Source organism: Myotis lucifugus, unplaced genomic scaffold (genome assembly GCF_000147115.1).
Source record: "Myotis lucifugus unplaced genomic scaffold, Myoluc2.0 scaffold_117, whole genome shotgun sequence".
Taxonomy (NCBI): domain Eukaryota; kingdom Metazoa; phylum Chordata; class Mammalia; order Chiroptera; family Vespertilionidae; genus Myotis; species Myotis lucifugus.
The window spans coordinates 1,181,483-1,196,572 of NW_005871165.1; the positions used below are offsets into that span (position 1 = coordinate 1,181,483).

The 15,090-nt window shown below is 55.4% G+C and overlaps 1 protein-coding gene across 2 annotated transcripts; it reads left to right on the forward strand.

The window, feature by feature from the left end:
- Window positions 1-2,270: 2,270 nt before the first annotated feature.
- On the forward strand, window positions 2,271-15,090 carry DRD2 (dopamine receptor D2). 2 transcript variants are annotated; one of them, XM_023757920.1, is made up of 7 exons: window positions 2,271-2,582; window positions 7,152-7,261; window positions 8,465-8,601; window positions 9,800-9,990; window positions 10,920-11,006; window positions 12,498-12,825; window positions 14,001-15,090. In XM_023757920.1, the coding sequence occupies exons 1-7, from the start codon at window positions 2,298-2,300 to the stop codon at window positions 14,192-14,194; spliced, it is 1,332 nt and encodes a 443-aa protein (XP_023613688.1). In that variant the 5' UTR covers window positions 2,271-2,297; the 3' UTR covers window positions 14,195-15,090. The 2 variants fall into 2 exon arrangements, with proteins under 2 accessions (XP_023613688.1, XP_023613689.1); XM_023757921.1 differs by lacking the exon at window positions 10,920-11,006.

Here is a 15,090-nt window from a genome sequence, read left to right on the forward strand (position 1 = left end):
GCTGTTTGTGTTCATGCTTCTGTCTTGGAGCTTAGGAAATACAACAATTGGTATCACAGTTGCTGACTTTATAGCAGGTGGGCTGGGAGCGCTGTATCTTCCAGGCCAGCTGCCACCCCACCCCAACGGTCGCTCACCTTTATCCTGCACCCATGGTTCAGGAACAAACTTGCCTTTTTTCTTTTTTTTTTTTCTTTACTCCCTCCCAAGGGGAAATAAGCCTTATTACTTGTTTCTTTTCATCTTTTTGCTTGGTTTGGTTTTTAAAGTTAACATTCCTTGAAGATGGCATAAATGATTTCCATAGCACCTGGAAATCATGGTGCTTTGTGCGGAGTGCCTTGAAATACCGATAAATTTAATTCCATTGTGTGAAATAGGAACACTTTTGTTAGCAGGAAAGCCGACTCTATTATATGTGCATTATGTTTCAGTCACAACCGAAACACAGGCTGTCAAGCTCATCAGCCCTCCGACTGCCTCTGAGCCGCTGCCCCCGTTCCTCAGGGACAGCACCGCCGGCGCCCAGACCCAATGGGGAGAGGCAGAGTTATCCTCGGCAGCTCCCTCCCTGCTTGGCCCCAGTGCCCTCACCCCATCTACCCCGTGACCAAATGCCATGACTCTGCCTCTAGGTTGGCTCCTGAAGCGGAACACTTCTCTGCAATCTCATCCCCACTCTTTCACCTGGACCACCACCTCTCTTAGCTGAGTTATAGCCACACCTCCCTTCCCTCCACGCTCTCCTCTACATGCAGCAGCCCTGACCTCTAACGCACCGCACAGCCCTCTGCACCCGACCTTTCAGGCGCTCCCACGCTGACAAGGCCAGGTCTGGCCCATGAATGGCCCTCAGTGTAATTTCCCCCCGTGTCACTGTCAGACCCTGTGCAGCCAACAGAATTATCTGCCATTTGGCACTGTATTGTGTTCTCTGTGGCTGGAACATCTCCCCCACCCAGTTGCCTGGCTCAGTCCTCCTCCTACTTCATCTCAGATGACGCCTCTTTCAGGTCGTCTTTCCCCCCTGGGGTGGGGCGCCCGTTCCTCAGTGCACATGTGCAGACCTATCATTTCTTGCTGGGGTTCCTGCAACAGCCTCCCAGCTGGTGTCCTGCCACCTTACTTGGCCCACCCTTCCATTCTCTACACAGCAGTCAGCATCTTCTCTCTGATCATGTTGTTTCCGTTGCCATTAGGCTCAAGTCTAAACCACTTTAAGGCCCCTATAATATGACCTTAAAGCTCCCTATGATTCTGTATGATCTCACCTATTACAGCCTCCCCAGTTTAACTCATTCCAAGTCCCTCCATGCTTCAGCTAGTCCCAGTCTCTTTCTGGGCCTCCACCCTGACACCTGCTCTCTAGCTCTGTCCACTGACTCCTATGTCTGGACCCTCCCCTGACCCCCAACTCTTTACCTGGCTAATTCCTACACACCTTCAGGTGTCTGCTGAACATAACTTCCTCTGGAAAGCCTTTGTTAAATCTCTAAACTAGGCTAGGTGTCTCTCCCCCATTCCATTTCCTAGAGCTGACCACTCACAGATTTAATTGTGTGATTAATTGGCCATTGTTTCTTTTAGACCAGGGGTCCTCAAACTATGGCCCGCGGGCCACATGCGGCCTGCCAAAAACATTTATCTGGCCCGGTGTTTTTGCCGCTGCTGTGTGCATAGGAATTTGTTCATAGTTTTTTTTAAACTATAGTCCGGCCCTCCAACGGTCTGAGGGACAGTGAACTGGCCCCCTGTTTAAAAAGTTTGAGGACCCCTGTTTTAGACTGTGAGCTGGAAAGCCATGTACATTGTGCTCCTGCCTATGTCTCTAGCACTATGTAGGGCAATGCTCTGTAAATATTTACAGAAGCAAAGGTGAAGAAATGCATATTTCTATTCCTAACATTGGAAGCTGGGACTCTTAACTTGCCTTAGGTGTGTGCTGCATGGGCTGCACTTCATATATGTTTGTTGAATAAATGAATAATGAATAGTCAGCTCTTCTCAAGCTCATTTATGTTATTATACTTCTTCAAAAATTATACTTGCTCATTTATTTTACCATCTGCAAGAACTTGCTAGCAGAGTAGTGGCAGCAGGCCGCCATGTTTTAAGAAAATTGTTGGATACAAAACTTAACATTCTGAGGCTGGAGAGTTTCTCTATTAACTTCCAATGGTTGGTTTTAGCTCCAGAGTCCTCCCTGGGAGGCGGCCTGCTTTGAGAGGGCCTCCTGCTCACTCCCTGTGTCCATTTCTCCAGTCAGAGCCTGGCCACCCGGTGGCCCTGCTGCCCCAATGGATCCACTGAACCTGTCCTGGTACGATGACGACCTGGAGAGCCAGAACTGGAGCCGGCCCTTCAACGGGTCTGCAGGGAAGGCCGACAAGCCCCCCTACAACTACTATGCCACGCTGCTCACCCTGCTCATCTTCATCATCGTCTTTGGCAACGTGCTGGTGTGCATGGCCGTGTCCCGCGAGAAGGCACTGCAGACCACCACCAACTACCTGATCGTCAGCCTCGCCGTCGCTGACCTCCTCGTAGCCACGCTCGTCATGCCCTGGGTGGTCTACCTGGAGGTAGGTCTGGGCCCTGCCTCACTCAGCACCTTCTCCAGAGAACACCGTGCTGGGGCCGCCAGTCCAAGCTCCTCACTGCTTTCTACCCACAGGTTGCCTGGTGCTTTCTCAGATTGTCTCCTCTCCACTCTGGCCTCAGTTTTTCTCTCATGAAATGGGTAGATTGTCTTCTTAAAAATCCCAGTTACCAGTTGCAGAGTCCTTACTAAGTGCCAGACCTCGTGTTAAGTCCTTTGTATGCAGCATTTTCCAATAGTGTCCTCATTTCGCCCCCGAGAGACCAAAGTATTATCACCATTTCACAGAAGTCAGGTGGCCTCTTGGTGGGCCCAGCTGGCACTGTGTCTGGCCCCCAGAATGTTCATCGGCCCAGCTGGAAATGGAAGCCATTGAGGAGAACCCCCAAGGATAGACATGTTCCTGCTTCCAGGCCTGAACTCTCCATTCCTCTTTCCTGCTTCAAAAGTGGGGGCTGCTGCTCTCCTCCTCCCTTCTCTCTCCCCCAAGTTTAAGGCCTCTGGGACCTGTCTGCTGCCCCTTCCTCAGGAAGGACCAGTCACCACTGCTCGGCCGGGACAGAGCCCAGCTCTGTGCCTCAGGACAGTGAGTGGGCAGCCGGCTGTGGTCCAGGCACCGTGCCAGGCATGTTCAGCCCCAGACTCCACAAATACTCATGCTGGTCCTGGGAGCCGATGCTGCTCTTCTCACTTTAGAGAGGAAACAGAAGCTTTGAGAAGGTGCCTGTCTTCACCCAGATCACGCAGCAAAAGGAGAAGCACTGATAAGTCCCCAAGTGGACCCACCTCCCGGTAGATGCTTTCAGAGCTGCCGGGCAGATGTGGAAGGGCCTGGAGGCTGTGAGTGGGCACAAGCTGGGTCCTGCCCCTTTCTCCACCAGGGGTTCCGGTGGAGTGTGGGTGCATAAGAGTCTGACCAGGCGGTCAGGAAAGAGCCAGTGCTGGCCATTCACATGCCCGAGCTGTTTCCTTCCGGCCCTGGGCTAGAGAGGAGTTACCTGTGCTGGGGGCAAGCCCTTCTTTCAAAGAAAACATGAGCCCTTGGCAGATTTGAGGGAGAGGAGGACATCAGAAGAAGAAGCTGAGAGGGAGAGGGGAGGGAGGAGGCCGGTCAAAGCGCACTCCTCTCCCAGGGGCTCCCTGCGCTTCCTGTGGCCACCACACCATCATCCTCAGCACAGTCCCAACAGGCTGGAGCTTCCTAAAGGGCCTGAGGGAGTGCTAAGCAAGAGCCAAAAGGAATCAAATGAAAGACAAAACAACACAGAAAGATAGAGGTGCCACAGGCCAGGGTCATTCCTCCGCGACCCCAGTGTGTGAGGCCCCCAGACTCTGCTCATCGCGTCTGTAGCGAGTCCTGTCCCCGAGGAGCCCTCCTAACTTCACAGGCCTGTCCCCTCCTGCTCGCTCTCAGGGAGGCCTGGCCTCGGGCCACCCGGGAAAATGGCCTCCCTGTGTCAGTCTCCCTGTCTACAGAGGGGCGATAATAATAGTATCTTTCTCAGCACTGTTTGAGAATCGGATGAATTACTACAGAAAAGGTGCTTATCCTGGAAGCAGCACGTAACAAGCATTGTGTAAGAGTCAGCCAGGACAGTGGTATTCAAATGAAACGGCCATAGATATCAGCCCCTCCCCACAGAGGACCCACCGGTCCCAGGCGAGAGGCACCCTCTTCCCAGAGTGAGGTGTGCTCTGCCCGGGGCTGTGGGCGTGCGCGCTGGGGCTTCAGACCCACCACCCCACCACACTCTACGGTAGGGCCGAATCTCTGCATGGGCTGTCCTGGGGCTCCTGGCAATCTCTGAGTCCCTCGACAGATATTTTGAACGTGCCTGTTCACCACTGTTTAAGGGAAAGCGCGGTGTTTCAGGGGGCAGGGTGGGGAATGGCATCTCAGAGTCTCCTCCAAAACAAGAGCTGGACAGGGAGCCCTACTCACAGGACATGGTCTCAGCTACTTATTGTCCCTTGAGAATGTCCCAAGTCAAGTCTCACTCTATCCCAACATCCTGTCCAAGGATTCTTGCAACTACATACTGCACCCTCTGTTGTCTGGAACTTTCCATCTCGCCCCATTCCCAGTGGCAGTAAATGCCTCCAGCAGCCTGCCGTGTCAGCATGTGTCTGATGTGGAACTGCCTGTGCCTCGTCTGTGCCACTTGGCACGTGGAAAGCACCCTGGGGTTGGAGTGGGAGGAGGACTAGGCTTCATCCCCGACGCGGCCGCTTTCCTGGAGGGCTCCCGAGGGACGGGAGCAGCTGTCTGCCCTGTCCCCTCGCCTCAGCCTCTGAGGGGGGCTCCCGGTGCGTGTCCCAAGTAAGCAGGTGACATTGAGAAGGAAGCAGACTCAGATCGCAGGGTTGGTTAGTCACTCATCCAACATGTGTGAGCAATTCTATGTCCTACCCTTGCTTGGGGTCCAAAGCCCTGGCCTGCCATCAGCGAGGAGCATGAGGGCTGTTTCAGTGCAGTCTGGTGGACATGACAATAGAGTGTCCCCACAGGAGGTGTGGGAATGCCACAGGGGCATATATGACTTGGCGTGTGGGGACAAGGATGTGGTGCAGGAAGAAGGGATGCTGTCAGAGAATCATCCAGGGGAGGGAGCGGGACCTGCACTCCAGGCAGAGAAGGAAGTGTGCAGTGCTGTGCAGGGCGGTGCTGGAGGCTTTGAGGTGTGGCAGCCATGTCATTAGCTTCAGAGGCTTGCTGTCACCTGCCACAGGTAGGAGTGTGCGTGTTCGGAACAGTGCCTGACACATAGTGAGTGCCTCATATGTGCTAGTCATTAGGATTTAGCCAGCCAGCTCAAGGCCCGTCCCGCAGGTCTCAGCTTCCAGTGAGCAAGAACCAGTGAGTGGTGGCCAACGGTGCAGAGAGGGGACCTGGGGTCCGGTCCTCTGTCTCTACTAAATCACCAGGCGACTTTGGACGAGTCCATTTTCCTGTTGGACCCCAATCAGAACCTTTGCGACTAGAACCTTTCCTTCCACACTTGGTTGATTTAGTCCTTTTTACGTGATTGTCTTCTCCGTGGACAAGCCTGACGGGCCTCCCAACACAGCGTAGGAGAGAGCACAGGCTATGCCACCGAGGATCTGCCTCTGCTCCGGGCTCCGCACCCGAGTGGTGAACTCCGCCCAGCTCTCTCCTCCATGACTGGACGGAAGCTACCCCTTTCCTAGGAGCCTTAAGAACAATTCATGAGCAAAGTACATGCCCACAGTAGGTGTTCTAGAGACAATGGCTACCAACACATCCCCTGAGCGTCTGAGTCAGCTGCCCTGACTGCCTTCTCCGGCAGTTACTCCTGACACTGGGAGGAAGGCCGCCCTAGTTTCCTCCAGAGAGACCGGTGGGGGCGGGGAGCCCGAGCTTTTGGAGGCAGGGACTGGTCAGTCCTGTTCATCAGGGTCCCTGGAGACCAGAGTCCAGCACAGAGCCTGGCACACGCTAAGGGTCTACAGGAAAGAAGGAAGTGGATGTGGAAGGTCCAGACTAGGTCCCAGGGATGTGAAAACAGCCCCGAAATCCTAGTCCAAGAGAGGCTGCAGGTGGGGGGTGCGCACATGGACAGGGGGGCCTGCAACTCTCCCAGCGATGCCAAAAGGTAGGCTCCGTTTATGCCAGGGAAGACCTTCCATCCCCTCCTCCCCCTCAGGGCATTCAGCCCCTGCCCACCTGGTCAGCACTGCATCTGAGGCACAGGGACCCCTGTGCCCAGACCTGGGAGGGGCTCTGGAATGCGCCCTCCAAGAGCCTGAGAGAGGGCAGTGCCACCAGAGGCTTCCTGTCTCCACACTCACAGCAGCTGCACTGCCCGGCACCGAGCTTAAATGCCAGCATTTGGATTTCTGCCTGACAGCAGAGAAGAGGGCAGCACTGAGAAGGAGCAGGGTTATAATTAGCCTGCTGCTCTGTGAGCACAGCGTGGGTACTGCCCTGCCCGTGTCACCGTCACCTGAGCGGGCTTCCCTGCTCCTCTTTTCTCCTGTTGGTAGAGGCCAGGTACATCTCCTGTCCTGACTGTGCAGGGAGGGGGAGGCCCTAACCAGTTTTGCTCAGTGGATAGAGCGTCAGCCTTCGGACTGAAGAGCCCCAGGTTCCATTCCGGTCAAGGGCTTGTACCTTGGTTTCAGGCACATCCCCAGTAGGGGGTGTGCAGGAGGCAGCTGATCGATGTTTCTAACTCTCTATCCCTCTCCCTTCCTCTCTGTAAAAAAATCAATAAAATATATTTTTTTAAAAAGTTGAAGCACTACTGAGTGCTTGGTGCTTGGAGTCCAGGATGGGGAGCTCCTTTCCTTAGGTTGGTCATCTTTCTTCTAGCATAGTTCTTGGCACAAAGTGACTTTATGTGTCTAGGAGAGGGGCCAGGGCCAAGGGCCTTGGACATCATGGGCATGACTCCCTTTGTTGCCCCTCTTCCTGCCCACATCCCAGGCAGAGACTACAGAACCCCCAGCTGCTGTCTGTGCCGTGGAGAGCCGGCTACCGAGCTGGAGCGAATCTCCCTCTTCTGTCGCCATCATGTTGCTTTGTCCGCAGGTGGTGGGCGAGTGGAGATTCAGCAGGATTCACTGTGACATCTTTGTCACTCTGGACGTCATGATGTGCACAGCAAGCATCCTGAACCTGTGTGCCATCAGCATCGACAGGTGAGCCCAGGCCTTCCACCTTTCAGGCTGCCCCACCTCTCCTTCAGAGTCAGGCTCTGTCTATGATGCCATGTGGCTGGCTTTGTGCCTGTGAGTCAGTGTGTTTTTGTGCATGTGTGCCTATGTGTAGATGTGTGTGTATACACACAAGCACATATGTGTAGGTGCATGCGTGTGTGGCTAGGAAAGAACGTCTTATGGACAGTGATGCTGCTAAGACTACAGCCTGGTACATGGGAGGAAGCAGTTGATTCTGACTGGAGCCCCAGTTCTATCACTTTCTACTTGAGTGACCTTGGGCGGATTATAGAGGTTCTTGGGATGCTACTTTCATTGTCCAGACACAAGGATGACGACGCCTACCCACTGAAGGTCTGGTGTCTGCTTATGCATTGATGTCCAGCACAGGGCACGTGCCCAGGGGCCCAGGCTCTGCTCACCTTGCTGAGCTTATCTGTGGAGCCTTTCACTGATTCGTACACACAGGCCACGTGGGCTCCCAAAGGCCCCGCCCCTACTCCCTTTGGAAGATGAAACGAGCTAATTCCTCTACCCAGCACTTCCTGTACTGGGTAGAGGAATATGAGGGTTCATACATGATTCCTGTTGTTATTGTTTCTGCTGAATGGGCTTAACCCTTGCTCTAGGGCAGTGGTCGGCAAACTCATTAGTCAACAGAGCCAAATATCAACAGTACAACGATTGAAATTTCTTTTGAGAGCCAAATTTTTTAAACTTAAACTATATAGGTAGGTACATTGTTATTAGCTTAATTAGGGTACTCCTAAGGCTTAGGAAGAGCCACACTCAAGGGGCCAAAGAGCCACATGTGGCTCGTGAGCCGCAGTTTGCCGACCACGGCTCTAGGGTTCTGGCTACCAGTCCATCAACAAACACTTCCACCTCTAGTGGGCTCAGCACAGGTGGAGTAGGTGGGGTTTCAAAGACCCAGGCCATGAGATCCAAGTGGCGGGACTGGGGTAAAATATGGCCCAGGATTATTGGTAGCCAGTTAGTCATCAAGCAGTCAGTTGGGCAGCAACATTGTCCTCGCTGTCTGAACTGGGGACAAGAAGGAGGATTGATTTTAGAGCAAATAGGTGGGCTTCATGGAGGGGGACCAGTTGTCCACCCCTAAAGAGTGGGTGTCTCTGTTTGTGCATGTTGTGGAGTGAGGGGTCCCCCCCGCTGATTCCCTTGCAGGTACACGGCTGTGGCCATGCCCATGCTCTACAACACGCGCTACAGCTCCAAACGCCGAGTCACCGTCATGATTGCCATCGTCTGGGTCCTGTCCTTCACCATCTCCTGTCCGATGCTCTTTGGACTCAACAACACAGGTGAGCCCTGCCTCTGCCTGCCAAGGGCTCAGCTGGCCTCAGTGCAGGATCCTGTAGGAGCTGAGTCCCCAGCACAGACGTAATGGAGACCCATGGGGGCCTGATTGCCGCCCTGGACTAAGGCCAGGGTGGGCCTCCTGGGCCAAGCCTGACTCCATGTGCTTCCTGTTTGGGCCAGAAAGGAGTGACGAATGGTCTGGGGCACAATGGAGTTGGGTGAGGGGTGGGAATAATGATTCAGGAGGATGTCTGGCCATTTTCAACTTTGTTTATTAGACGTAAGCAGGACAGATAGCCTCACAGACTGCATGTGTGTTCCTGTTGCGTGTGTGCGCACACTTGGGGAGGCTACTGGGCCTCATCGCTCCTGGCGATGGTATTTGTGTAGTGAGGCTGCAGCCCCAGGGCCAGCTGAGCTCAGGCCAGGCCTCGGCCCCCTGGGGCAGGAAAGGTAGAAACAAGCTGGAGGCTGGCACACCATGGCCTGCCCTTCGCGAGGCAGCTGGAGCATCTCAGGCAGAAGAGGCACCGTGCCTGCCTGCTGGTGTGGCCTCGAGCTCACTGTCATCAGGGAGGCAAGAGCAATTCGGGGGTGCCTGTGGAGATCACTGCAGGGCAATAGTGCACAATGAAGCCGTGAAACGTTGGTACAAAGCTAACTCTTGGGGGAATTGCAAGAAGCGGGAACAGGCCTCAATATGCTCGGATTAATCTGGAGAGGCCCTGAGATAGCGGACAGACATCTACTAGACCTGGAGGGAGCTTGGGGACACAGGTGAGTTCAGCAAACAGAACCCAGTGACGTTGCCCCTAAAATTAAAAGGTTCCAGACCTCCCCCCAACCCCAGCATACAGGAAAGGCTAAAATAATAGCTTACTCTCTTAAAATGAATTTATTTGGGCATTTTCCCCAAACATCCTGGCTCCATTTGTGTGCTCATAGGTGGCAGAACTAATGCCGGTGTAGTAAGGGAATATTAATGGAAAAACTTGGAAGCGGTCGGTCACAGCTTAGCTTTTTGCTCACAGTTGTTTAATGCTCTGACTTAGGCTGTGCATTTACTTGCATCTAGCCCTTCCAGGCCACCGTAGAAGTCTAGTATAGTCTCTGCACCTGTGCCCTGCCCCTTTGGTGGAGGGGCCATGCTCTGGCCCCTGGGCCTGCTGACCCACCCTCCTGGTGCTCTCCCTCCTCCAGAACAGAGTGAGTGCATCATCGCCAACCCCGCCTTCGTGGTCTACTCCTCCGTCGTCTCCTTCTATGTGCCCTTCATCGTCACCCTGCTGGTCTACATCAAGATCTACATAGTCCTCCGGAGGCGCCGGAAGCGGGTCAACACCAAGCGCAGCAGCCGGGCTTTCAGGGCCACCCTGAAGGCCCCACTCAAGGTCCCAAGATCCCCCTCCCCTCCAAGGTCCCCACTTAACCATCACTGAGGTGGGTCATCTAGTGCTCAGTGGGGACCTGGGACACCGCAGCAGGAGGGAGTCCAGGATGGGGAGCTCCGAGCAGGCTTGGACCTCAAAGGCTTGGACCTCAGTGAAGGGACTTGGATCTCCAGGAGTGGGAGGTGGGAGGGTGGAGGGGATGACCTGGGAGAAGTCGTTGCTTGGAGATCCTTGTGTGAGCACAGCAGCCCTTGGCACCCTCCTGGGCTCCTCTCCTTCTCTTTTCTTCACTTCTCCTTTCCTCACTCTGATCCCTCTGTCTCCCTTTCCCTCCCTCGGATATCTCCATCCCATCTCCTTACTTCCCACACTCTCCTTCCTCCCTTCTGCACACAACTCCTCCTTCCTCCCCCGCTGTTGCCTACTTCTCCACTCTGTCTCCCTCTAACCGCCCTTCCCCCATTTCTTGTGACTTCTCTCTGCTCAGCCCTCCCCGAGGAAGACAGTATGTGGGCATGGAAGGAACAAGAGCTTCGGGGTTAGACACATCAGGTTCAAATCCTGGCACTGCCACTTTCGCTGAGTGACCTTGGGCAACTTGCTTAACTTCTCTAAGCCTCCGTTTCCTCATCTGTCAAGTGGGACTCATAATACCGACCTCACAGGGATGTCTTGAGGATTCAGTGTGAGAGAGATGTGAGCCTGCCTAGCATGGCGCCAGACCCTTGGCAGGTGCTCCGTAAAAGTCAGGGTCGTTTGTCCCCCGTCCTGCCCACCTCTTGCCTCCTGACTTCGATTGCTTCTTCAGGCCCCTAGCCTCCTGCTCCCTGCCCTCCGCTGAGCCCCTGTGCCCAGCCTGACTACCCAGCACTGGGTCTCTGTGCCCGCCCTCCTCCCTGTGATGACCAGTGTGCTGGCTCACTCCACAGGGCAGCTGCACTCACCCCGAGGACATGAAACTCTGCACCGTTATCATGAAGTCTAATGGCAGTTTCCCTGTGAACAGGCGAAGATTGGTAAGTGTTTAGGCCAGAGCCCACAGCCAGGTCTGCCCACCTCTAGGGAAACCCACCTGCCATGATTCTCAGAAACCTCCCCAACTGCTCAAAGGGATAAGCACCTCCTTGGCTCCCTCAAGGAAGGAGGCCCGACTCACCACACACACCTCACTACAGGCAGGGGCAGGGCAGCTCAAGTCTGCAAGGCCCAGAGAGGTCTCCTAACACAAGAAAATGTTTGGGAGAAAGGACTTGGCCTTAATAACAAGATAATAATAATAATAATAATGGCTATTGCCATTCATTGAACACCTACCATATTCCTATTATCTCATCAAATCCTCACAGCAACCCTGGGAGGTAAGTCTTATTGGTCACGTCCACCTTCGTTTTGCAGAAGAGGAAACAGAGGCTCAGAGAGGTTGGGTAACTCCCCCAAAGCCGAGTAGTTAGTGAGAGAGCACATAACCGAACCCAGACTCCTGTGACTCTGAAATCCACGCCTCTGCTGTGCTTTGCACTTGCGTGAGCTGCCCAGGTTCTGGGGCTGGAGGTTGGACGTGCGCTGGGGGAGGAGGTAGCCATAGGGCTGGTGTGAAGTGCAGACTCTAAGGAGAGCCCAAAGGTGCAGAATCACAGCAAATCCCAGTGGTAGTAGCATCAGGGTCCAAGCAGCAGGTGTCTCCTTCCCCGGGTGGTCCAGAGAACCCACTGAGGGCCACACGTGGAGTCCAGGCCAGGTGTCCTCAGGGAGCAGGGCCCCCACCATTTACCTGCACAGCAAGAGCAGGACTCAGAGGAGCCATGTAGGAGGCAGGTGCCAAAACAGGGACTCAGGATAGGGCTGAGGTAGTGTCCCAGGTATACCACCTGGGCACACAGTGAGGCTGCATTTCAGCAGTTCAGGCTGAGAACCTGAGGCCTAGAACAAGGGAACCTAAGGGAGAACCTGGGAGGCCCTCCAGACCAGCCCAGCAGAGAGGGTGTGGGGGCCCAAGAGAAATGGAGCCATGTGAGAGCTGCTGCAGGTGCTGCAGGTGAGCCTGCAGGGAGAACAGCAGTGCCCTCTATGCAGTTTGAGCATGAGCTCCTGGGGGCAGGCCCTGGACAGCAATTTATCCCCAGCAGCCAGCTCAGCACCCTGCACTTAGCTGGCGCTCAGTACATATTGCTCAGTGAATAAAAGAGAAGTGCCTGGGTAGTAACTCCACCCCAAATGGTTATGGGGTTACCGAGGACACATAAGGATTGCTCTGGGATAGGGGCCCAGATGACCGCACAGGCAGGGACTGCTGTGGGTCCTGGGTCCTGTACCCAGACAGCCCTGCCTCTGGGTGATTGTCCTTCTTGACTCTCTGTGACCTGTGGTGTTGGCAGACATCTGAAGAGGGAGGTAGGGAGGAGCCGGGAGGCCTGACGAGGCCAGGTGGGGCCAGGTAGGCCAGGTGCGGCTGGGTGGCTCCTGCTTGAGACTTGCCGAGCTTTACCTGAGCTCTCTGCCTGGTGCAGGAGGCTGCACGCCGAGCCCAGGAGCTGGAGATGGAGATGCTCTCCAGCACCAGCCCACCCGAGAGGACCCGGTACAGCCCCATCCCGCCCAGCCACCACCAGCTGACCCTCCCCGACGCGTCCCACCACAGCCTCCACGGCACTCCTGACAGCTCCGCCAAACCCGAGAAGAATGGGCATGCCAAAGACCACCCCAAGATTGCCAAGATCTTTGAGATCCAGTCCATGCCCAATGGCAAAACCCGGACCTCGCTTAAGACCCTGAGCCGCAGGAAGCTCTCGCAGCAGAAGGAGAGGAAAGCCACCCAGATGCTGGCCATCGTGCTTGGTGAGTCGGCCCTGCTGCCGGCCACACCCAGCTCTGCCCAGCCCTGGCCGAGGGAGGGGCTCCTTACTGCAGGTTCCATTACCTGCCACCCTCTTCCCAGCCAGCATTGGCGAGTCGTGGGACTGGCACTTTCTCAGGCCCAGGCCAAGCCTGTGCATGCACCCTATTAGGTAGACTCCATAATTATGCTCAGCTTACAGATGGGGCGATTGAGGTTCAGGATGGTCCTATAAGTTGACCAACGAGGACCCACAATTAAACTTAGGGAGTCTGACTCAAGAGCATGTGAACTTGACCAGTCTACCATCATAACCCAGAACCTCATAACCCCGGCAAGCCGCTTCCCCTCTAGTCCCATCAGTCGAGTAGATTACTTCTCAAGGCTGCGTGGTCATCAATGGTAGATGGTGGGGAAAGCTGTTTATAAACTGTGCAACAGAGCACACAGGCGTTATCATTATGATCTTTATTAATATTGCTATTCCCGAGGAATTAGGAAACTCAGGCCCCCTGAGCTTAACCAAGACTCGAAGGGACCAGAGTTGTAAATAATTTTAAAAAGGGATGTGAGAGCCCGATCTGAACAAGGGCATGGCTGTCAGCGGGTCCTGTCCGCAAGGCAATGCTTTCAAATGAAAGTCCCTTAGAAAACCAGATGCTAAAGGTCAGAAATCTGGGCGGGACTGATGTGGGTGGCTGGGAACAGGAAGGACTGATGTGACCCTGTCCTCCAGGTAGCACCCGGCTAGTGTGTGCCACCTCCACGCCCACCCGGCTAGTGTGTGACACCTCCACGCCCACCGACAGCTCTGTGATGTGCGTGGGGCAGGTGTAACTATCCTCGTTTCACAAATGAGGGCACAGGGTCACAGCAGGTCGATCATGCCACTGGGAGCGACTGATCAGGGTTCAAGCTGGACCCTCTGCTCCAGTCCACAGGGTCTCTGCCCGGCAGTCCTGCCCTCACAGGCACCTCTCCCTCTCAGGGACCCCAATGTCCCCGCAAAGTATCCTGAGCACACGAAGCCTTGACACCCAGGATCCCACCCAAGCAAGTCGGCAGAGTGGGTGGGACGGACATCGGTCTGGGCTGGGGCCTGCAGCATGCAATCCAGGGGCCCTCCCAGCCAGCTTCCCCCTGCCCTGGGCCAGCCTGACCCCACCCTCTCCCCCAGGCGTGTTCATCATCTGCTGGCTGCCCTTCTTCATCACACACATCCTGAACATTCACTGTGACTGCAACATCCCACCCGTCCTGTACAGCGCCTTCACGTGGCTGGGCTACGTCAACAGCGCCGTGAACCCCATCATCTACACGACCTTTAACATCGAGTTCCGCAAGGCCTTCATGAAGCTCCTGCACTGCTGACCCGCTGCCCACCTCCCTGCCAGGCGCCGGCCACAGTCCCTAGGAGCCCTGGGCGGGAGGGTGTGCGGTGGACTTCCCTTTGCCTGGCAGGCCCTGTAGTGTTAGCTTGACACCACGCCCCACACTGTCGGGATACCCTCACTCTGCCAGGGCAGTGTAGAGAGCCAGGCGTGGTGCCAGCCCTTGGGCTGGACCCGGTGGCTCAGGGGCAGCTCTCAGAGCTCCCCTCCCACTTCCAGACCCTTCTCTTTGGCACCAAAGACAGGGCAGCCCGCTCTGGCCTTTCTCGGGAGCTGGTGTTGCAGGGGCCAGAGTCAGGGTCTAGGCTGCGCCCTCTGCTGGGCTCAGCCTGGTCCCCACAGGTTTGTGCTGGAGGGGACGGTGGGGAGACATGGACGCTTCATAGCCCACGAGGCCCACACCAGGGCTCTTGCCAAGGCCCCAGCTAACCTCCTTCTGGGGACACCCATGTAAATACCAGACCACAGAATGAACCCCAGGGAAGACCAAGCCAAAGTCTTCACTCTCCCGCCCGACAGGAGCCTCTACTTCCCGCAGAGACCACCCCTCAGCTCACCCTGCCGCCTCCTGACAGACTCAGGTGAACTTCTTGTAGCAAATGTTCAGCCAGCCTGGGGCAGGGGGTGAAGATGGCTGGGGCCTGGATGGGGGTGTCTGAGGTTCTTTGGGGGCTGCCTCCTGCCATACTATGCCACAAATCCACCTTCCTTTTCCTTTGCCTCTTCTCTTTTCCCTCCCCCTTCCATCCCACTGCCTGGGCCTCCGAGGAGCCCTGCTGAGGGAGGAGCCCTGGCCTGGCCCTGCTGAGGGAGGATGGGAAGCTGCAGTTGGGGGAGCCCCTGGCCCCAGGCTCTGTAACATCACTACACATGCTC

What these genes read in the sequence shown, in the direction of transcription:
- DRD2 (XM_023757920.1), top strand. Translation starts at nt 2,298, where the DNA reads ATGGATCCACTGAACCTGTCCTGGTACGATGACGACCTGGAGAGCCAG. An exon ending in CCTGGGTGGTCTACCTGGAG is followed by an intron (nt 2,583 to 7,151) that starts GTAGGTCTGGGC and finishes CTTTGTCCGCAG; the next exon opens with GTGGTGGGCGAGTGGAGATT. An exon ending in CTTTGGACTCAACAACACAG is followed by an intron (nt 8,602 to 9,799) that starts GTGAGCCCTGCC and finishes TCCCTCCTCCAG; the next exon opens with AACAGAGTGAGTGCATCATC.